This window comes from Anguilla rostrata, chromosome 17, assembly GCF_018555375.3.
Source record: "Anguilla rostrata isolate EN2019 chromosome 17, ASM1855537v3, whole genome shotgun sequence".
In the NCBI taxonomy this organism is placed as follows: Eukaryota; Metazoa; Chordata; class Actinopteri; order Anguilliformes; family Anguillidae; genus Anguilla; species Anguilla rostrata.
Genome location: NC_057949.1, coordinates 16,619,805 through 16,642,188, shown reverse-complemented (window position 1 = coordinate 16,642,188; position 22,384 = coordinate 16,619,805). Strand labels below are relative to the sequence as shown.

At 43.5% G+C, this 22,384-nt stretch overlaps 1 protein-coding gene across 4 annotated transcripts in view; it reads left to right on the top strand.

Moving 5' to 3' along the window:
- Nucleotides 1-2,165: 2,165 nt before the first annotated feature.
- The window catches only part of LOC135244218 (integrin alpha-3-like), a 36,951-nt gene continuing 16,732 nt past the window's right edge, over nucleotides 2,166-22,384 (top strand). For 3 of the 4 annotated variants that reach the window (XR_010326913.1, XM_064316527.1, XM_064316526.1), the window contains exons 1-2: nucleotides 2,167-2,496; nucleotides 21,305-21,432. Coding sequence is in view for 3 of the 4 variants with exons in the window: in XM_064316527.1 (XP_064172597.1) it covers nucleotides 2,297-2,496; nucleotides 21,305-21,432 (328 nt within the window). In the remaining variant the exon portion in view is untranslated. Of the gene's footprint in view, nucleotides 2,497-21,304; nucleotides 21,433-22,384 lie in introns of all 4 variants that reach the window. The other variant, XM_064316525.1, reaches the window with a different exon arrangement.

Sequence of the window (22,384 nt, the reverse complement as noted above, 5' to 3'; positions counted from 1 at the left end):
GACCTGATTATAGCTCTCCCAACGATCCCCTTTTAAATGCCAAGCCTGTCAGAACATTTCTCTGTAAGCTATTTGGCAAATAGATTTATAATGTGAATCACTGAAGAGCTGTATCTAGAAATATGCTCTATACAGACTTAACCCTGACTACTGTAATGGGCTCCACAGCTGCTTTATTTAAGTTCCAAATGAATGGGTGATTAGCAGCTGTGCTACTGCAGTAGTACATTTGATGACATCTGATTGGCTGAATAAAACATGTGATGTAAATTCTTCTTGGCTGACCCATTTAAGAAAAGACCCCTTCCTTTCCACCCATTAAAAAAAGAGTTTATGAAAGATGTTCAGACATTTTCTCTCGCTTGTTTGCACCAATACTCCCTATAGTTTTAATCGATGCTTACTAGTTTGAATCAACACTCCCTAGTTGTGAATCAACAGCCCAGTCATTGCTGTTACCCACATGAGGAGTTCCATAATAGAAGGAAAGTAACCTGTATGCACCTGGTGTATTACTGCAAGGAGCTAATGATGCAATATGCTTCCTGTAGGGGCATGTATGCCCCCCACCCCCACCCCACAACAGATGCATCCTCTATCAGAAGAGCAAATTTTAAAAAGTCATTACTCTAGTTTCACTTTTAGTCATCTCCTCCTGTTCCCTCTCACACTCAGTAATCTCCTCACCTATGTGCCATCAGATACACAGCCATTCCACATGGTCATACATGGTCTAACTGTTTAATTGCATTGGATTTGGGACGGAACAAGCAGGACTGAAATATGATCAAACAAGGAGCTTTTGCCCATGTCTGGAGATTAGCTGGTCATGCTGAGAAATGCCCTGATCCCAGAATCATTTCTAATTTCCTGAAGTTCTTCTATGTCTATTACCTCATGAGTTAATACATGCCCTGGATAAATGTACACGTGACAGGGGTGTCCAAACCCTGGAATGCCCGCCTCCATAATCGGCCTACAAAAAGATTGAGGAAAAGTCTTTCAAGGTTCAGAAAGCATCAGAGAAATGGGGAAGTGTGTGTGTGCCTGTGTGTGTGTGCATGCCCGTGTGTGTATTTGTGCAGGCACGCATTTGTGTGGTATGTAGTTATTGGGAGGGTGGGTGAATAAGACGGCTCAGTGATTCGGAAACTTGGAATCATACCAGGACAGGGTGATAGGGGCAGTGCTTCGAGTCTCAGTGAGAAACAGCTCTCCCCTGGCCCCTCCCAGGGTGCTCTTGGGGGGTGGGGGTGGGGGGGGGTGCCCACATTTGACTGACTCTGCGCGGATATGCAGAGAGCCTGTCCGTTAGTAGCAGGGCTGTTCAGAGGCCCGTACAAGCCACAGACAGCTGTGTGAGGGGGAGGCTGAACAAATTAGCTTAATAACAAACATTCACTGAGCTGCAAATCAACTTAATTTACAGGCTTCTGACCTGTACCGGAAATACCTTTTTTTTCCTGGTCAGATTAAACGTAGCTTTGTCCTCTTTAGTTATCTGCTGGAGTCAGGTGCCTTTAAATATCATCTTGGATTTTCCTTTTTCTTAATAAATAGAAGAATACTTATGAAAAAAGTATATGATAGTAGTTTGTGCAATTATATGTATTTTCACAGGTCGTGGGAAATGGAAAGCCAAGTAACAGATCCTGAATTTTAACCTTGTCAGTAGGCCACATGGATGATAAATAATAGGCTACTCAAAAATTCCTCGTAGTGGGTACATTCATTTGTACATTCATCTGTGAAGCTTTATCTTTTAATGTCCTTGTCTCAATACGGTTTCATCCTGTCCTTCCTCGACCAAAAACCTGAGGCTGATCTGAAATGGTAGTGTGGTTTTTGCCCGTTATGATTGGTTCGATTTTTTTCTGATTCAACAGGTAACATTAGCTTTTAGCTACATGCTTTTTTTTGCAACTGTAGTTTATATAAAAATGCACATATTGAGCACACGCACACGCACGCTGTTGGTCAACAGCGCATTTGCGAAAATAATCACGTAGCCTCCGGCACATCGCATATATTAACATTGTCAAGGTGGATGACTTCTATTTTGTGTCGGAACCACGTCAGGGATTTAATTTACGCCTGTCCGGCACACCGGAAGAAATGACTAATGTTTACAATGGGCATGAATGTATTCAGTGAATGGGTGTGGATGCGAAAGGGAGAGGGAGGGGTGAATTTTAGAGAGCAGGAGAATAACGCGCACACACACGAAAGAGGTTTATAATGGTGTGTGGCTCCACTGACAAGGGATCGCGAGCGGGCTACACTGCTGGGAGTAAACATGGCTCAGCCTGATCGGTTGCACTTGTTGTCAGCGGGTTTCTGTTTTTTATTGATCGCCTTATTGAGCACAATACGGATTTGTATTGCGTTTAACTTAGATGTTCAATTCCCGGTGATTAAAGACGGAAAAACCAAAGACAGTTTCTTTGGATTATCCGTGGCGTTGCACAAGCAGACGAAAGGAGCGTCCAGATACCTGTAAGTAAAAGTCTGTTTCGAAAATCCGTTCGTCATTTGGCTGTGTTCGCCGCGCGAGAATTGAGTAGACAGCCACGCTTCTCTCTCTTCAATTTCCCTGTGGTAGCTTATTGCGTCGGGAAATGTGTAATCAGAAAGTCGAATGTCAAATAAATAGTTTTGTATCAGAGTTAGCCCATTTCTGGCCCCATATCACCCCCATACAATCTTTGACCGAAAAGTTCCCCTATAAACGCACGTGTTAGCTGGAGTAAACCGCGTCTAACAAACACATTCCCTTTGCTGTTGTTTTATGGTCTCGTGCTAGTTTATCCTCTTTAGACTTTGGACGCAGAATTAGAACAACTTTGTGTTCCAGAAGTACACTGTAGGCTGACAGCTAAGCTGCGACTGGTGCTTTGAGCAAACCGTTTTACCAGTGTCACCTGTTATCGTGCACCCTACAACTGCCTGCCTACTGCAGTCGTTCAAGTTTGGCCACAAAATTAATGCGATTTCCGTTTTAAGGTTGGGTAAAAAGAACTGTTTGTTGTTCAGAGCAACCTAAGTGGTATAAAGGCAACAGCGACGTTGGCTATCGTTTCTGTGGCGTTTCATTTTCTCGAACACATTTGATTAAATAGTTTGCAGATAACATCAGTTATGTTGGTTATGCCCTACCCCTCCATGTAAACCAGTTTAATCCGTAGTATTTAATGTTGATTAAATAGGATGAAGCCGATTAGTAACCTCGTAAGTGCTGCACAAGACTTATCATGAAATTAATTTTCACTGTAATTATAGTGCTGTCGAGCCATTATTAAAGGGTCCATGATTTACAGTATTGTAGTCCTAGTCATTGTCGACCTTAGAGATTTTTCAAACAAACCCGTGCACCAAACTTTCATACCGGCTACAGCTAGGCCTACTGTGGAGCACACATTTACTTTAATTTTTTTTTAAAATACCATAAATTTAATTTAATTTTTTTAAAATGTACTTTTATGGTAAGTTGGCTGCCGCCTCAGTGGAACGACGGGATTTAACCGATCCTATTTTCACGGTGTAGGCCTACTTCCATTAATCATTAACTGCATTTACATACATTCCAGGTTTCAGAACAGATAAGGCCAGAATGAGTAAGAGCTAGCAATGGTGGACAAGATCGTAATGCATGATGATTGTTCTTTCTGGAGAATCTTGGTGCGCACTTTTAAAATTGATTCTTAAACATATCTGAATTCGACTATGTGACAAAAAATTTAATCCCTATATAAAACTCCCTTGTAGGGTATAACCACTTTCCCCATTTTCCGCCAAAGTACCCATTTTCTGAGTGACTGTCATTTCGCAGTAGATCTGCTTATTATTATTAGCAATTGCAGTAACAGTTGAGCACTGTGTTGTTAATAATTGTTGTTAATGCATTAATCAATGCAGTTTGATTAAGAAGGCACAGTAAGAATAGTAGTTAACACAATCTAGCCTATATTAAATCCTTCCATTACTATAATGGCACTGGAGAAAATTGAGCTGACATATTTGGTATTAAAAATGGTCATCTTTACAGTACAGTGAAATGCCATTAATTTACTGTACGTGTAATGGCTGAGAGAGTGGTGGCAGTATTTCTGTAGTGTTAAATACAGTAATTAATAATGTCCTATAAAATGTACAAAAGAACATAACAGTTTAAAACGTTGCTCTGAATGATGAAGTGATGAAGTTTGACCACTGAGAACACTCAGTTTGACCCTAAACTTAGTTACAGGTGATGTTAATATTCAGGGGTTTTTTTTTTCTTTCTAAATAAGGCAGCGAATCTGCTCTTACCTCATACTCTGACCATAGAGGGGGGAAGGGAGGCAGGGAGGGAGGACAGGAGGACTCTTTCTTTTGAATTTTGTCCCCTGGCAGTGATAATATACTGTGTAACTGTATGTTTATTTGATATATGGCTTTTATGTTTTGCTGTTCACTATTGGCAATTTATTTTCAAGTTTAATATTTTAAATGTAGGCAGAATTGCATCAATTTGGTATAATTCTGTTGCAGATGTAAAAAGGAAAAATAGATAATAAAAAAAATCTATATTTGGACCCAGTCCCAATACGTGCGCCTGCATGTTAAAGTTCCCGATAAAACTTCCTGTTGTGCATTCATTTCACTCAGATGAAGCTGCACTGCATAGATTAGTGAGATGTCTCCCTGCAGTGAAAGAATGCATGAACCCCTGACTTCAGTAATGGGCGATGCTGCATGGAGACCCACGTCTTGTGAGTGCAGTGACCACATGATATTTCGTGGCTTTCGCGTTTTCCCCGGAATGGGTGAGAGATTAAGTGCATGCTGCCCTTTCGCTGAACTGCAGAAGGTTATAGGTTTTATCTGACTTGTCTGCGTGGGCAGCACCTGTCCTTAGGCCCTGCGCAGTGCGACGGATAACCTTTCCAATCAGCATACCTCGCAGAAAAGGGCTCGGGAATATTGTCGTCCTGCTCAGGATTTATTCCTGTTGTCTGTCCCCAGTGTCCGTACAGAGGTGGGGGAGAGGGGCATTTGTGTGTCCTCCTCCCTCTACCTGGAATGTATTAGAAAATGAGTTGATACCTGCTCTTGGTGTTTTTAAATCTACGATTAAGGATCGAGAGGCGGTCTCATTGCCATGTTTATGTTCTGGCTAGATTTGGTGGAATGTACCATATTCATGATCTTGATTTTAACTCCATTTGCTGTGTTTGATAGATGTTGTCTGTCTGCAACTTTGTGTAATCGACTTGCTGTTGCCTGTCTTAGACAGGTCGCTCGTAAAAAGGATATTTTTAATCTCAGTGTGAGCCTATCCTGTTTTAATAAAGGTTAAATACAATAAAAAGTAAACATGCTGAGATGGGTGAGATTTAACAAAATTTGGAAGGGGCTGTGATAGAGGCCTATCACTTTCTTTTGGGGAACTGCTGAAAGAAGACAGGGAAGTAAGTGGCCATGTCACTGTGGCTCTTGTGTAAATAGAATTGTGGGTCCCTGGTTAAGCTTCATCAGGACAAAGGGGTTAAGTCCTCTTGGCAGGTTCTTAGCAATTGGCAATGAAGTTCAGTGTCATTTTAATTACAAGTTGTTGCTACTTGCCTTAAATTAAATTCCTTGCTTGTATTATCTATGCAATTGGTCCGTGCCTGTGTTACTAAAAGCAGTTGTCTTGGAGCTGCTGGGTGGCTCAGCGCGTTAAGGCACCATTCCGACCATTCAAATTCCGACTGTAGCAATGCCAACTGGGCCTGCAAGCCCCACAGGGTGGTGCATTAGTGACAGCAGCGCCACCCAGGGTTGGGGAGGGTTAATTTGGTGGGAATCTATGTCTCCAAAGCCATCCCTAGACTTGCCATTGGCAAACAAATAATTTGGGGGTCCCTCCAATACATTGGCGCCTTCTGATTCTTTTTTTGAAAACCAATGTTGCTGCTTGGGCCCTGGGCAGTAGACGGGGCCCTGGGCAGAAGGTGGCCTGGTGAGAGGTGGGGCCCTGGGTGAGAAGGTGGGGCCCTGGGCGAGTAGACGGGGCCTTAGGCACAGTGCCTGATCTGCCTAGTGGGAGAGACGGCAGTGCATGTCTCATCGCTTTTTTCACTATCCTGTCCTCTAAAATATGGATCAGAGCACAAGTAGAAGGAGCTTATTACAGCATCAAGCCCATCTTTGGTGTCTAATGTGCTCTTTCCTGTAAAGTTCTATAAAACGTGTTTGCGACAAAGAGCCAGTTACGACAGCTATGGATAAATGTTGGTCTAATTTCCTAAACTACTGAATGTCCGTGACAAGACTGGGGTCTCTGGGCTATAGAACTGCTTTCATTTTTCATCTTGTCTGTATCATGGTAGCAAATGTGAAATAAAGTTATTTATCAACATGAACTGGCATTGCCGCCATACATAACTCTTCCCCGTGTCCGCCCCCGGCCCCTTAAGGCTGTTTCAATCTGTAAGAAGCATGCTTTTGCAATGGAGGAATGTACATGGCATGCAGTAACTAAAGCAAGCTGTGCTTATGTACCAGCAGGGAATCTGTTCTTTGGAATAAAACACAATCCAACTTTAATTAACTGGAAATGGAGTTTGTGCCATCCAAGTCACATAGGTGCTTCTGTTTCTTTGGCACAGCCCATCTTTTAACTCTGTAAAACCTGGAACACACCAAGTACCCTCTCACCAGATGTGGAAATCACACAGCCACCATCCTCACAAGACAGAATGATGTGACATTACCAGGGAACTGCTTTTTTTATGCCACTGATTTCAGCCTTCAGGTTATTCGACGAAGCAGGATTACAGAGGTAGCTGTATAACTGTGCTGAATATAACGTGGAAGGGCCATGTTGTGATGTGATATGAGGATATAGTTGTGGTGTATTCAACAGGTGAGCGGTGCACTCTTGGCTATAATCGATCACCCTGATTTATATCAAGCCTTTAAGGGCAGATCAGTTAGTGTTGAGTCTGCAAGAAAGAGGAGAGATGCAGAGAGAATGTAAGAGGGAGGGGGGAGGACAGAGAGAGAGAGAAAGAAAAAATGTTTGAGCTCCTTGAACACCACATGAAGTGATTCTGCATTATAACATTTTGTACCATATAGGACCATTACCCCTGGTTTTAAATGTGGAAACGGATGACACAGTGACTCCAGGCCTCCTGTGTACACAATGCAAGGGCCAGAGAAAGCTCAGAAAAAGAGTAAAGATGTATAATAAAGTCCATGTCCATGTGGAGACAGAGAGAGAGACAGAGGGAGCGAGAGGTTGATGTAAGCCAGTGCTCACTGGCGTGCACCTTCCCAGACTGAGGGGATGTGTATGGAGATGGCCGGGAGGGAGCAGATCCGGTAATGAGCTGTTCTGCAGTGAGCTCTGAGCGGTAAGACGGATGGACATGACAGGGCGCTTCCTGGACATCGCTCTGTCTGGGGGGAGGGGGGGCAGCCGACACAGGCCACCACAGGCCTCCTGCACAACCCCGCCGGGAGGTGGGCAGACAGAAGGGCGCTGTCGCCGCGTGTCTGCGAGCCCAAGGTGGTGTCGCCGGGGTCATGACCCGGACGATGCGGCCGATGGCGCCAGTAAATTCTGTCCTGGATACTGGTGAACGTGGGCACTTCATTTAAAACGGGCTTTAATTTGCAAAAACTGCACTGGTGTCTAAAGGATTGAAGTATTTGAAGTTATTATTTGGTCTGGGAGCTAGAACGCAGTCCCCATCAGCTCAGGGTGAGGAGCTGGATCTGTTGTTTAAGGTTTTTTATTCATAAGGTTTGTTCGTGAAAGAATAAATATGGTGGAAAAGTGTATTACTGTACTCAGAGTCTAACCTGTTGGATAACTCTAGTTTTCTCTGTGTCGTATGCCCAGAAAAATTAGAAGCCCTTCTATTAGCATCTTCAGTTTTTTTTTTTAAATCAAAAATGTGAGTTTTTTTGTCATTTTGAAAGGCCATAGTGATTATTTTTAGAATTTTACTACCGTAATAGTATAAATCTAATCTCAGTTCATAACGGGTTATTGCACAAATGAGAGGTAGTGGTATAGTGGGGACTGTACAGTAATTCAGCAAAATGATACTGTGCACCTGAGGTTCATAGAAACGGATTCCTTCCCATGTTTTGGACGGAGGGTTATAGCAGCTTAGTCCCAATTTTTCTGTTGGAACAAGGTAGACCTGTGGTTCCCAACCCTGTTCCTGGAGATCTACCATCCTGCAGGTTTTCATTTCAACCATAATTTGGCACAACTGATTCTATTAATTAGCATCTCAACGAGATCTCTAGCTGTTGAATGAGGTGTGCTTTGTTAGGGTTTGAGTGAAAACCTACAGGATGTTAGATCTTCAGGAACAGGGTGGGGGAACCACTGAGGTAGACATTGTGACATTTTGAACTTGAGCACCCATGAGGCCTGTAGGGGCTCCTGTCTGCACAGTGCTGTGTCTTGTGTTCCTCAGAGGTGGTCACCTGAGCTTGGGTCGGTTCTTCCGACCCGAGTTATGTCTGGAATGTGGCACCCTCCCTTGTCCGCGTAGCGTGCAGGAGTGGCTAACATCACTGGTATTTCTCGTCAGACTCACTCAGGAGACACGATGGCCCACCATCGGTCGATCAGACACAGTACAGCGGCCGTACCGGGCAAGTTCTGTTCATCGACTGTAGGAGTTTTTTTTTCTCTCCTGAAAGGTCAGTGGGTAGTCGCTGTGGCTGAGTCAAATACACATTTAAATAGCAGCGCTACTGAACCTTACTGAACTCAGGGGTTTTTGCGGTGCGCCACAGTTAGTCTGCATTTTCTGTTATTTATTGGATGGGCTTCAGCTTCAGAGTGGATGAAGCTCCTCGAGTCAGATGCTTGCACTTTGGAACATAATGCAATTCTATAGAGTATAGCCCTCAAGGCCCGTTCTGCCAGGTTTAAATCAGTCCTGATTCTTGTCCTATATTGGGTTATGGTCAACACTGAAAAAAGTAATTAAATAGATTAATTCCCTAAAAAAAAACAGTTTTCCTCTCATTCTGCATCTTTCCATCCAATTCCTTCCTTTCTTTTCTACCTTCTACCTGTTCGTCACACTCAGTCGGCCCTGCCCTCTCTCCCACCCTTAAACGCTCTGTTCGGTGCTGATGCGTTTGATGATGAATTGCGCGGGGAAGTGGAGCAGCAGGAGCATCGCTTTTAGCGCTGCCACTCGGTTAAAGTCCTAAAAGCTGTAAAACATGGATCATGGCACAAATTGCACTCAGGAAAAGTATCCGCCACAAATTATTAATGCGAGGCAGTAATAATGGCTGTATAATGCGATGCGATGTCGGAGAGAAGAGTAGGGGCATGGAGCCTGGATCGTGCTTGGCTCCGATCCGCTCGCTCCGTCCCGTCCCATTCTTTTCCCACGCCAGCAAAAGGAACTTCTTCGGAACCTTGTTTATCTGAGGAGACACGAGCGCACAAAAAGTTGATACCAGAGCGCTTCTCGGCTTTCGATATCCCCGCGAGGGTGCTCATTTGAAAAAGGGATTTTAAACAGGATAATCTGCTCTGGATATTGCCTGCAATTTACATTGGGCAGCAAAACGACCAAATTTATATTGTTTCGCTTGCACATTTGCTCTCATATCTTTGGGTTCATTGCATAGTGTCATCCTTTATCTTTTTCAATAGATAGTTATCATGCATTTTTTCCAATCCTGATGCCTATCAGAGAGTCAGTGTGAATCAGATTACACAGTGTTATTGAAATGGAGGAGATACATGCAGGAATGCATGAGAAAGATGTAGCAAATACTGAATAAGAAGATCACAGGCACTTGAATGACTGCCAAGGCAAAGAAGAAAAATGGCACTAATGAGTCTGTGTTGGAGACTCATTCTTTCACTGTAGTCCACGGCTTGGATTCATTCAACATTTTTCATTATATTTGATTTATGATTACATTTTAGTGATAGTTTTCCCCCTTGGTGCTTGTTCAGGGAAAGATTCTGGCAATTGTGGATTACTGTTAAGAACAAGTGATGAGTGAAACCAGGCTGGTGTCTCAGAGTCCTCAGAGCTGTGATCTCCTTCTACAATAAACTGTATTGTAGATTAGCCTCTCCAAGCTAGCAACTGTGCTATACTGTAGATTAGCCTCTCCAAGCAAGCAACTGTGCTATAGATTTTATAGATTAGCCTATACAAGCAGGGAAATCTCTGATGTCTGAAGTGGAAGTGAGCACTGTTATCGCAAGGAAATGGAGACTTGTGAATCATCAGCACGTTCTCCAAGCCAGTTGTTTTATTTCACCTTTGATGGAATTGCACTACATATTCAAAACTCAATTCAATTCAATATTTACATCAGCATGTCTTATCAATATCTGCACTGATACCTGAATGTCTTCTGTTGTACTCAAAATAAAAGGCATCTACGTTTATTAAATTTTGAAGGAGTGACTAAACATATAAAATGGCACGCATTGAACATTACCAGCAACGGTTTATGTCGAGCCTTACGGTCTTGAATAAAAGAGAGGGTTTTTAAGAGCGGGTAGAAGTTATAAGGTCATGTTCAATATATATCGACTGTCGCCGGGGAGTGCGCATCGCTCGTGGTGGGGTTTTTTTTTATGGGAAGCGGGAGCTTTCGCCTGAATCTCTCCCTGCGCGGCTCGGGCGTGATTTACTCACAGCAGCGGACACGCTCCCCCGCGGCCCTTTCTCTACTCGTCTAATTGAAAACCCCGCGTCTTAATGAAACGCCGTCCTTAATGGCGCTCTCAAAACCAGCTCGTGTCAGCTATTCCGGTGTCATCCATCTGCGCTGTCAGCCCCCCTCTGTGAGAAACATCCCCTTCGCTCTCATTCCCGGCTGTGCCGTATATTGGTGCGATCGTACTCAATTGCATGTGGGTGGACGTTACTTTTTTCTGGAGGTCGACGCGCTTGTGGATTAAAAAAAAGTACTCGTCGTAAAGTGCAGAGCCTAAATGTCGCATTAAATAATCCGGAAGTAAAACTCGCACACTTATGCTCTAAAATGAGAGTAGTATTTTATTCAGCCATGATGATTGCTGTTTTGACGCATGGGTATTCATCAGAACATGTCGCACAATTTATACAGGTCTGCTTAAATACTACAACCAATGGTACTTTAAGATGAACACATTTTTAAGCCATATAGCCTACAGTTAAATACAAAAGTGTTGGGACAGTGACAGTTAATTTAGGTGTATATTTTGTGGGGACTGTGTGTGTGTGAGATCAGCAATGAGTGTTTAGACTAATGAGTGTCAATCTTCTTTGTTTAGATTTAATGGTATATTTTGATACGCTTGGCTTGCTGAATATTGTAATGACAGGTGATAATGTGGACAAATGAAAAACAGATGGCTATACAGATTGGCTGCAGATGATCTTTCAAATGTCTATTCAACAGGAAATACCTGTAGAGAGAACAGAGAAACTGCCCTTTGCCACACAGGGCAGGAAGAGAGTACTGCCGTCATACTGTTTTTTTTAAAAACGAAACATCAGAAGTGAAACGACCGGGCTTTGTGTGCTGCGTGAACATGCTCGCCTCGGGACCATCGCGTCGATTTTGTCTTCACTGCATTTATCTTTTAGCTTCGATGGTAGATTTATGTCATTACATCCGCGTGGTTTGGTGCTTTTCAGGAGGGATCGCAGGTGGCGTGATTTCATGCACCCACATATCGTTCAGTGCATCTAGTGATTCAGACATACTTATCTCTCTGTTCAGAGCAGGAAAAGGCCTGCATTGGGCCAAGGCTCGTAAAGTGTGCCCACGTAGGAGTGTTGTCTGGGCTCAGGTTTTTATCTTAGTCTTATCCATTATCCTCTGCTGTTAAGTGCTGTTCATAGGTCCTGGACGTGTCCGAATTGGCACACTTGTCTACTATTAAGTATACAAGTTGTATACAGCTTGTATGCTACTTGTATACTCAATAGTAGGCAACTGCAGTGATTCAGAAACAGCTCCAAGTAACCTCTCATGCACTTCCCTCCACGTCCTGCTTTCTCATGCCTTACACGGCTGACACGTATGCCAAACAAGTGCAGACGAATCCGTTAGATGCAATGATGGGAGTGTGAGGTTTCATGAAAAAAAAAATGGGCGGAGCCACCGTGCTCAGTGACTTACTGATTCGATCCAATCATTGCATTTTGCTGTAGGAGAGTTAGATCTTTTGATTGGTTCAAACATATCAAATGATTGACAGCTCACTGTAACTCCATCTGCTTCAGGGTGAATTTGCGAGAAACTTCACTGCCTCTGCCCCTACTCAGATGAAACAGAACGTATTCAGTGGAGCTGCGGCGGCATCCGGCGTGATTTCAGCTTAATGGACGATAAGCGCTCGTCCTGTCATATGAATCACTCGGAGAATGGCAATGAATCATATGGTTAATGTATTTGAACAGCATTGTAGCATGGAATGTACTGGAAACCTGGAAAGTAATTTATCTGAATACGCCTAGCCCCGTGACTCAGACGGACCCTTGTTTTTTAGTGCATTCAATCTAACAGTAGAAATGTGGATGACTTTACTCCAGTCGACTTGCCGTGCTCGTCGTAGGTGATCTTTTTCATGCGTTTGCTTCGTATTTGCTTGGCTGCGATTTGCTGCCTCTGGCAGGTATTTGTACAGGGCGTTGAGTTTTCCAGTGTTAGGGGAATATGCTGAGTTGGAGGTACTTCAGAAATGTTGACTGAGATCAAGAAGGGCCTAACAGGGTGTGTGTGTGTGTGTGTGTGTGTGCATCTGCGCATGTGCATGTATGTGTGTGTATGTCTGCTCTGACCTCCTGTTACACAAAGGTCAGGTGGCTTGGCTCCTGAACACTGGATATAGGGTGTTTGACTTTCAGACACACCGCAATGAGGTATGTGTGTGTGTGCGTGCGTGCGTGCGTGCGTGCGTGTTTGCATGGAGGGTTCCAAGGTTAAAAGGGCTGCACCCAAGTGAGTGTTTACTGCCTTTTTTATTCCACCTCCATTTCACTCCTTTCCATGCCATAGCGGGCTACGTGTTCTGACTGTGTCAATAACACTCCTGTGCTGAAACAGTATCATGGACACTGGATGTAAAATCATCAAAATATTTGGCGATGAACAGACCATTTGGAGCATCTAGGCTGGGTATTTGTGCACTGCAGTGGTTCTCAAACTTTTTTCTAAGGCCTTCCTTTAATAATAGGATTTTTTTTTCTGCCTCAATGTTTTATTGTTTTTTGGTTTAATGCGCACAGTGGTCTTAAAGATTTCCTCATTTTACACTCAACGACATTCAAAGCTCATATAGCTATTTGTATCTTCTGCATATGCAGCAATCTGTTCACACTGCTTCATTAGACCTGACTGCTCACAGCACTATGTCACAAACTACACATGCACGTCCAGCTTGTTGATAGGTATGAAGCATTTGAACAGAAACAGCTGTCTGCCCTGGCTGAGAACAACAGGTCACCAGCAGCGGCTCCCCGTCAGCGGCGGGAACCTCGCCCGCCCTTCCCTTTCAGCACGTTCCTCGCGTCAGTCCGAGACTTGCTCGTCTCCATGGCGACGGTGCTAGTCGGCGCGCGCGTTCTCCCGGGCGCTGTCAGCGGGCAGCCAGCCTTGGCGACGGCTCTGCGCTGGCTGGCTCCGGTTCGCTCTTCGCCAGGAGCTGTGCCCGAGCGCTCCTTATCTGAGCCGTGTTTAGACTTGGCCCGGCTGTGGAACGCCGGCTCCCGCGTGCCTCGGCCCGTTACCTCACAATGGCGCGACCCAGTTCCTCTCTTTCTCTCTGCTGGCGGTGTTGCGCAAAATTTCCCTGTCTGAGAACCTGAGCCGATGTGGGTACCGATTTCACCTCACAGGATGTGGGACTCGCACGCCGCAGACACAAAAAGAATAAAAGTATGATGTAGCCTAGCCTACGTGCAGATACCATGTAGGTACCATGGCCTCTGTTTCTGTTTATGCACGTAATAAGGACAGCATGCAAATATGCTTCTTCAAAAAAATGATGTGATCAGATCACGAAAAGTTTTTAAAAACTTTTTTTTTTTGCCTTAAATGCAGTGAGCGCCATAATGTTTGGGGTAAAGACTTTTTATTGCCTCTGAACCTCACATTTATATTTGTAATCAAACAATTTGCACGTGGTTTAAGTGTAGATTCTCAGCTTTTATTAAAGGGTTTTTTTTAAGAATGCATTTTGGTTTCACCATGTAGAAATTAAAGAGCTTTTTTACATGGCCGCCCATTTCAGGGCACCATAATATTTGAGACAAATGGCTTCACAAGTGTTCTTATTAGACAGGTGAGTTCAGTTAGTTCTTTAGGCTAGATATAAGAGGGCTTTCAGAACCTAGTCTTGATTCAAGGCTCTTGATTGCCTTTGGAATCTGTTATTGTTATTTGTTAAGATAAGGTACCAAGATACCAAGATTCACTTGTATCAGAGTGATGGCAGGAGCAAAGTGTAGAGGTCAAAAGCAAGTCCCCAAGATCAAAAGCACCCCCCTCATCTGTGAAACATGGTGGGGGTGTCATGGTTTGGGCATGTGTGGCTGCCACAGGTACTGGCTCACTTGTTTTCATTGACGATGTAACTGCTGATAGCAGAAGCAGAACGAATTCTGGAGTGCACAGAAGCATCTTATCTTAGTTCAGGCAAATGCTCTGAATTCATTGGCTGGTGCTTCAACCTACAGCAAGACAGCAGCAACAAAGGAGTTTTTCAAGGGCAAAAACCAAAAAATTCATTACTGGCCAAGTCATTCCCCAATATGAATCCAATTGAACATGTGTTTCATATGTTATTGGTCACAGACTACGTGCAGTCAGCAGTCATTTCTTGCAAAGGATGTGCGACAATATACAAAACATGACTACTTTAATTTACATAAAGTGAATATGTCCCAAATGGTATGTTGCCCTGAAATTGGGGGCGATTTATAAAAAGTGCTGTCATTTTTACATGGTGAAAAAAATTTATGGGTGTATAAAAATACTAAATATAAGCTGAGAATGTGTACTTTAACCACATGTGAATTTTGTGATTACAAATCCAGAAATTGTGGAGTAGAGCCAAATCAAGAAAAAAAGGTCTTTGCCCCAAACATTAGCTCACTGTCAGGACTGCACAACTACAGTAAATGGTTATCAGTAATCTAGTCACACCATCTAGGCTATTCACAGCGGCACAGCTTGCCTCATGCACTCTTGCTGTCAAGTTCTCTAAAAATGGGAAGATCTTGGAAATTAGGATTGTATATTAATGCTGGGCTCTGCCCTGCCCTTAAGGATTGATTTCTTAGAGACATCAAGCTGGCAATAAAAATGTCAGTTGTGTAACTTTGAATTAATTTGAGGTCCTGCCCATAGAGTAGCAGTCCCAGGCACGCTGGCTCCTCCCAGTGTTTGGGGAAAGCCTTTCCATAAGCCTCTAGAAAGACATTACAGGCCACTCCCAGAATATGTGCAAATAATTTCATGCTTGTAATTCTCCAGTTCGATAATTATGTTTGTTCTTACATTTCACTCATTCTGAAATAAAATCCTGTAATTCTAATAAAGATGTGTTTGATTTCCACGTTCTGAAAGTGACTGGACATAAATCTGGGTGATTGCTATCAAAGTTTCACAATAAGTTGATCTTACCCTACCCATTTCCACTGTAGTGCATGTTATCCATAAGGCTAGGGTCTGTTCATCCCAGACAGGAATTTCAGAAAATTTCTTTGCATACTTTGAAAACAGTGGTTTGGAGGGCAAAGACAATGACACTCATTTTCTCAGGAAAGCCTCATCATCTGAAGCCACAGTACCATTCTACATTGACCACATGGTTTACAGAACTGTCTTCTTCAGAAGCCTGTTAAACATTTAATTGGGCAAAAAACCTAAAACCTGTGGGAACTCAAATCACAACATGAAAAACCCAAAAACCTTTGTGCATTTACTATCCTTGTTTTTTGTTGCAATCCATCTAGAGCCTTGGTTTTCAACAGGGGATCCGTAGACCCCTGGAGGTCCTTGAAGGTACTTGTGGGGAGTGCCTGGCCAAACTTGAATGTCTTGGAGCCTGGACGGAGGTCACTAGATCAGGAAAGCTTGAAAAGCCTTGGTCTCTAATTTTAAAAGTATGTACATTTGAAGCAATTCAGTTAAGTCTGTTAACAGGTGGATAAGAGGTTTCTTTCATTCAAATGAGTATTTGGACAGTGACACAGTTTGTGTTGTTTTGGCTCAGTACTCCAGCACATGGAATTTGAAATGAAACTATGAGTATGAGGTTAAAGTGCAGACTATCAGCTTTCATTTAAGGATACTTACATCCATATCCAGTGATCGGACCATGTAGGAATTGCAACTCTTCTTATACATAGTCCCCCCATTTTAGGGGACTAAAAGTAATTGGGGTGACAGCTCAGGAGGTAGCCTAAGAGCGGTTGTCTGGCAGTCGGAGGGTTGCTGGTTCGATCCCCTGCCCAGGGCGTGTCGAAGTGTCCATGAGCAAGACACCTAACCCTTAATTGCTCCCAACAAGCTAATTGGTACCTTGAATGGCAGCCTTTCACTGTTGGTGTGAGTGTGTGTGTGAATGGGTGAATGAGAGGCATCAATTGTAAAGCGCTTTGGATAAAAGCGCTATATAGGCCTAAATGCAGTTTATTTACCATCCATTTAATTGGACAAATCAACATAATCTTGTAGTCCTTTGCATTCGATTATGATTGTTTCATTTCAATTCCAGTGTGTTGGTGTCTAGAGCCAAAACAACAACAAAACCTTGCTGTCCATATACTAAATTAGACTTTTAAAAATGATTTTGATTGCAACTACATCAATTCCACTTACGGTAAACGCAAAATAATAACAAGGCAAAAACAGACCCTGCTTTTATAGCACTTTTATGCTCCCAGAACGTGTAAAACAGAACTGAGACGATATTTCAATACAGTTATTCTCACGGTAGTTGACAGTTATTCTCACTGTGGTTTTCTTGAATAAATAGCGAGGTCTGCCTGTGGTCTGTGCAGGGTGAGGCGGATATTATCAGTTCAATCTGTCTGTCGCTTTTCTCCGTCTGCTCTTATAGCCCTGCCTGTCATCTTTCAAAGCGTCTGTCTTTATGTTTGGTTCTTAGTCCATTACAGACTGTCTTACGACCAGAGGAGCAAGCCCTGCCGGCTCCTTATCTTTGGAGGGATTTGTTTGGTGTTGTTCTTTTCCAGGCAAAAGAGAAACATTATTGATGTCCGTACGTCTGCCAATAAATCAGAATTAATGGTTTCCTTGGCCAAGTGGTGTCATAGAAACCCTTAGTGCTGCTTCTGCACTGCAGCGTATGCACTACAGAAATGAAGATCCATTAGTTTTGTGCGTAACTAAGTGAATCCTAATTCTGTTGTCACGTGCTGGCAGTACTATATTTAATGAGCAGAAGCATTGCTTTTTTTCATTTACAGATGGACAGTCATCTCTGGAGGGTGTTACAGTATTTCCTGTTCGCCTTTTCAGCTGTGCAATGAGTCAGAGACGTTTTATTAAAGAAGACAGGGGCAAAAGCGCTTAGTTTGCTGCAAAGCAAGCACAAACACCCAGGACTTTCTGTTCTGACGGCTTCCTGTAAGCTTGGCCCTGGCCTTTGACCCATCAAACAGCATTTTGTGCAAATAATAGTTGATCTGCTTTTCAGATCGCGTCCACTATAATGTCAGATTGACATTAGACCCAGTTAATGCATCATGCCCAATGCCCACTGTGACATGGGGAGATGAAATTACCATTTTTCTTTTCTTGGGTACTTCATGCAAGGCTGGCATTCTTTCAAATTCGAGCATTGGCCCATCCGATCATCAAACATGCATTTGCGGGGTTTGTCAGCAGCAATATTGATTCCCCCCCTTAATAAAGTGCTGCACCCGCCCCTCCATTGTAAGTTAAACAGTGATGTCGCCTCCTCATGGGCTCCGCCTCCTTTCAGGTGAACTGGTCCCAACCTGTGCAGAGGCACTGGGGGCCCAATCGGCAGATGGGTGACTCAACGGCTCGGCTTTCAACGGCCTGTTCCGACAAGCTGTACATGAACTCTGTACGATTTGTCCGTTATTTTTCTTTGAAGATTTTATCCCTGCTCCCCCCCCATATCCTCCATAACTCTGAAAGGCATCCGTTTCAAATAAGAATGGAATCTGTGAGCCCGTCCTGTTGCGCAGGCTTCCTGCGGAAAGCGATTGCTCACCTTGCCTGGCACCCCCAGGATAGTATCTCTGAAGGCGGGTATTTGGCTTGGCGGTGCGTTTGGAGGGAGTGCCCGCAGGTCGGGCACTGCGAGGGTCTGCCTCTGAGATTCCTCAGCTCTGCCTCACTCCCCAGCGATTGGTCAGCCCCCATGATTTCAAATTGCAAAATACCAAACGGGCTGAGCTGTCCACTTTTACGAAATCCCACATCCAAACATCCTGTGATCCCTGGTGAATCTGTAATGAGGGATGGGTTAGATCAGGGGGGTCCAGTCGTATCCGAAAAGGGCCGGTGTGGACGCAGGTCTTTGTCCTAGCCCAGTATTAAGACACCCGATTCTACTCATCAAGGTCTTGATTGGGGACTAGCCTATGATCTGCGAATTAGTTGAATCGGGTGTCTTTGCGCTGGGCTGAAACAAAAACCTGCACCAACACCAATCCTTTGCAGATGAGATTGGACACGCCTGGGTTAGATTATATATTCGTATTAATGATGCTTGTTTAAGGCTCTTCCTGCATTCCGGAATAGAATGGAGTGCATATCTGGGGCAGATGTAAAGCACGCTTTCTTAATTTTTATTGCTTGGCTTTTAGATTTAAGATGCGGGGTTTGCAGTGTGATTGAAGATCAAGGGGTAGAAACAGTCTTTGACCTGGCGTTCAGTCAGATCACAAACTTTCAATTTCCATTCCAGTTCATGGCAGCTGTAAGCATAGTCAGTGTGTATCATTTCCAGAATAAAATACTCATCATTTTATGTTTTCATCTGTAATTCTTTATTTTCCTTATCTTTATTTTCTGGTCATTTGTAGACTTTCAGAATTGCTGTCATGAGGATAATTCATAGATATAATACTAATAAGGGATGTGATTTATATATTCCTTGTACATCTGAGACTGTGAATGATGTTCTTGCCCTGCATGGTTCAAACATGCCATGTCTGCCAAGAAAAAAGCCTAATTACTTCTGGGGGTGTACTTTAGAAAATTACCCTGTTCTACAGGGAACTCCTGTCTGCTTTGTACAAACACACACATACCACACAAACACAGGCTCTGATTTCTCTGCAACTGTATGTGGCACACACACACACCACACACACACAGGTTCACCTTTCTCAGCTATGTGGCTTTTCACTTTTTTTAATTCTGTCATTCTCACAAGAAGTCTTGACAAAGCCTCTTACCGTATGCATGTGGTTTAGTCATTTCAGTGTATTTCTCATAGCCCAGATGTTAATGTGTAATTACTTTGTTGTTAGGATGTTAATGTTTAATTACTTTTAAATTATGTTTAATTAATATCAATGCATTAGGGTTAGTGGGAATGCACATTTGTTTTCAAAAAGAGAATCATAGCTGAAATAAGTCAGATCCCGCATCTTTGATAAGGTACACCAGTCCTCACTACCATTATTGCTGTGAAGTTATCCCACACAAAACACAAATCAAAATCCACATTTCACTGCCCTAACAAGTGGGAACATGCCAAACCCCCTACCCCTGTGGTTTTGAATTCTCTTGGTGCAGTGAATGCTGGGATATCTTAAGTGCTTATTCCCTAATCACGGGGGAGGCTGGTTCCCATGGTCAGCAGATCCCACAGGCTGCTGCTCTTGTTCTGGCTTGTGACTGAGGCTGGCTCTGTTTGCCCTACTGCCTTGTAAACATGCTTTTATTAGCAGCCCCGTTGCAGTGTGGGTAAATATTAAGGCCAGGTCCAAACTGATGGTCCTAGTCAGAGCAAAGAGCACAGCCTCAATATTTCTAGCGGTCTTGAATTTGCCTGTGGCATTGCCTGTCTGGAAATATGCGGTATAAGCTTCCTTATAGTGTTTAGGCCATCATCTCTCACCAGTCTGTCCAGTGTTAATGTGCGCCTTTAAAGTAGGACATTTTAAACAGTACATATGAGAATCTATGTCCCAGATTTTAGATCCACGCCCAAAAAGGGATTAGCAGAAAAGAGGTGTTCTATTGTTCCAGTGTTTGCTCTCCAGTGTTTACCTGCAGTGTTTATTCACTTGTGAGAAGAAAGAGGAAGTCTATGCCTGCCGCATGTCCTTCTACAGTCAAAGGTGTTGGCTGGCCTGCAGTCCGCTGCTGGTGCCAGGTGGTGCCTATTGGGAAATGTCCATACTTCAGACGTGAGACTTTTTGGTTGTAGGGACACCAGCTGTGCTACACAGTGCATTTATATGAGCGCAGGCATCCTGCAGACAGCGCTGTAATGTTCTGCATGTTGCCGTGCAACAGCCGCAGTGAATGGAAAAGAGGGGCATATCTGGACCACTAGAGGATAAATGTGGCCATTTTGTGCCATTACCCTTCACTTGTCGCCCCCTCTCCCATGTCCGCGTTTCTGCCCAGCCAAACCTGATTTGCAGTCACATGACTGGAGACGGCGGGGGGCTGGAGATGGGGGTGGCGGGAGGAGGGGGGCGTCGAAATGAAATTAGACCCCCAAACCGGATGAGTCTGACGGCAGTGCTGTGTCCTTCAACCACCCTCTGGGTCTCCTTTCTACATCTTGCACGTTTCTTTCCCTCCCACTCCTCTTTTATTTCCATCTCTCTACCTCTCCACACCTTCCATCCCTGTCCTTCATCGTGCTCTTTACCTTCAGTATGTTTTGTTAACATGCTTTGAATAGAAAATGTATTTATGCTGAAAAAGCCTGTGCTGAACTGGTTTGAATCTGTACTATAGGCCAAGGATACTCAAATCTGGCTCAAGGCCAGTGGCACTGCTGGTATTCTTTTCTACCTCATAGTTAATTGCTCGATTAATGGCACTGATTGGTCACAGATTTAACTCACCTGATGTCCCAGGTTTAAATCAGTCCTGATCTTAGGGAAAGAATGAAAACCAGCAGCACTACTGGCCGCAAGGGCCAGATTTGACTGTCCATGTTCTAGAGTACGAAGTTTGAATCTCAAAGGGCACGCTGCTGTTGTGTCTTGAGTGACACAGGCTCATTTAAAGGTAGTTTGCCTTAATCTCCTCTGAATTGGTTGAAGTTATAATTTTATTTTTATGTGTGTGTGTGTGTACCTAGACTCCTCACCGGAGCACCGAAGGAGAAAGCCCAGCCCCAGCTGAGAGTGAATGAGACTGGGGCCGTCTACTCCTGTCCCATCACCATCGACCCCTCCGACTGCTCCAGGATGGACCTGGTCAGCTCAGGTTCGAATTGCCACTCCCCCTCTCTGGTCTCCGTGGCCTCCGTGGCTGTTGGCTCCGCCGTTATTTTCATCTCAGGGTGTATTTTTCCCCTGGATTTTTCCTACAAAAATTTTAATTAGTTTCAGTCAATTTTTTTTTTTTTTTTTTACAGAGAATAGCTCTTGGTGTATTAATTGTTTGCATATATATTTAAACAATATGAAACTATGTGAAATTAGGCAAAAAACATTTCTTCCACCCCTAATTGTTCAGTAATTGCAATTTGCAGTAGTTTGAAAATAGAATAGAAAATCTGAAAAGGTTCAGATAGTTTTTTCCACCTTGTCCGGTACTGAGAACCAGAGCTCCCATCTGTGTTATTTTCTCTGAAACAGACCTGTTTACTGGGTTCGATGTATAGGGGAAGTATCAATCTCTTATCATGGCTGCATGGGTGATGTCATTGTCTCTTCTAGACTCACATTCACACTGAACACCACATGTACTGAAGGCGTGATTTCCTGAATTGACATTGCTGTGTTTATTGCTTTTAGTCCAGTGGTGTGGGCTGTGGGAAAATAAAAATATATTGAGTCCTGAAATAACAATAGATAGTTCATAGATCATGACCTATAGCAACTGGTCTGATATGGTTATCTCTTTACAGAGAGGAAATACATGTGCAAATAAGGAAGAACGAGAAGGAAGTGCCCTGGTAGTGGCCAGTTGTACTTATTCATGTAGTGTTCGTTCTTCGTTCTTCCTGAACTCTGCATGTCTAGACACCAGGCTGGTGTTAGCAGAAGCTGACTGGGGGCATCTTCAGAACAGTTCTGTATAATTCTGTAATCAAGTGAATTGTAATGGAGGGATGAAATGAAAAATATACTAAAAATGATTTACTTTATTACAGTTAATTTTCTCTCTTTATTTTTCTCTTAACCAGCACCAGTATGTGCACATAACTTATGCA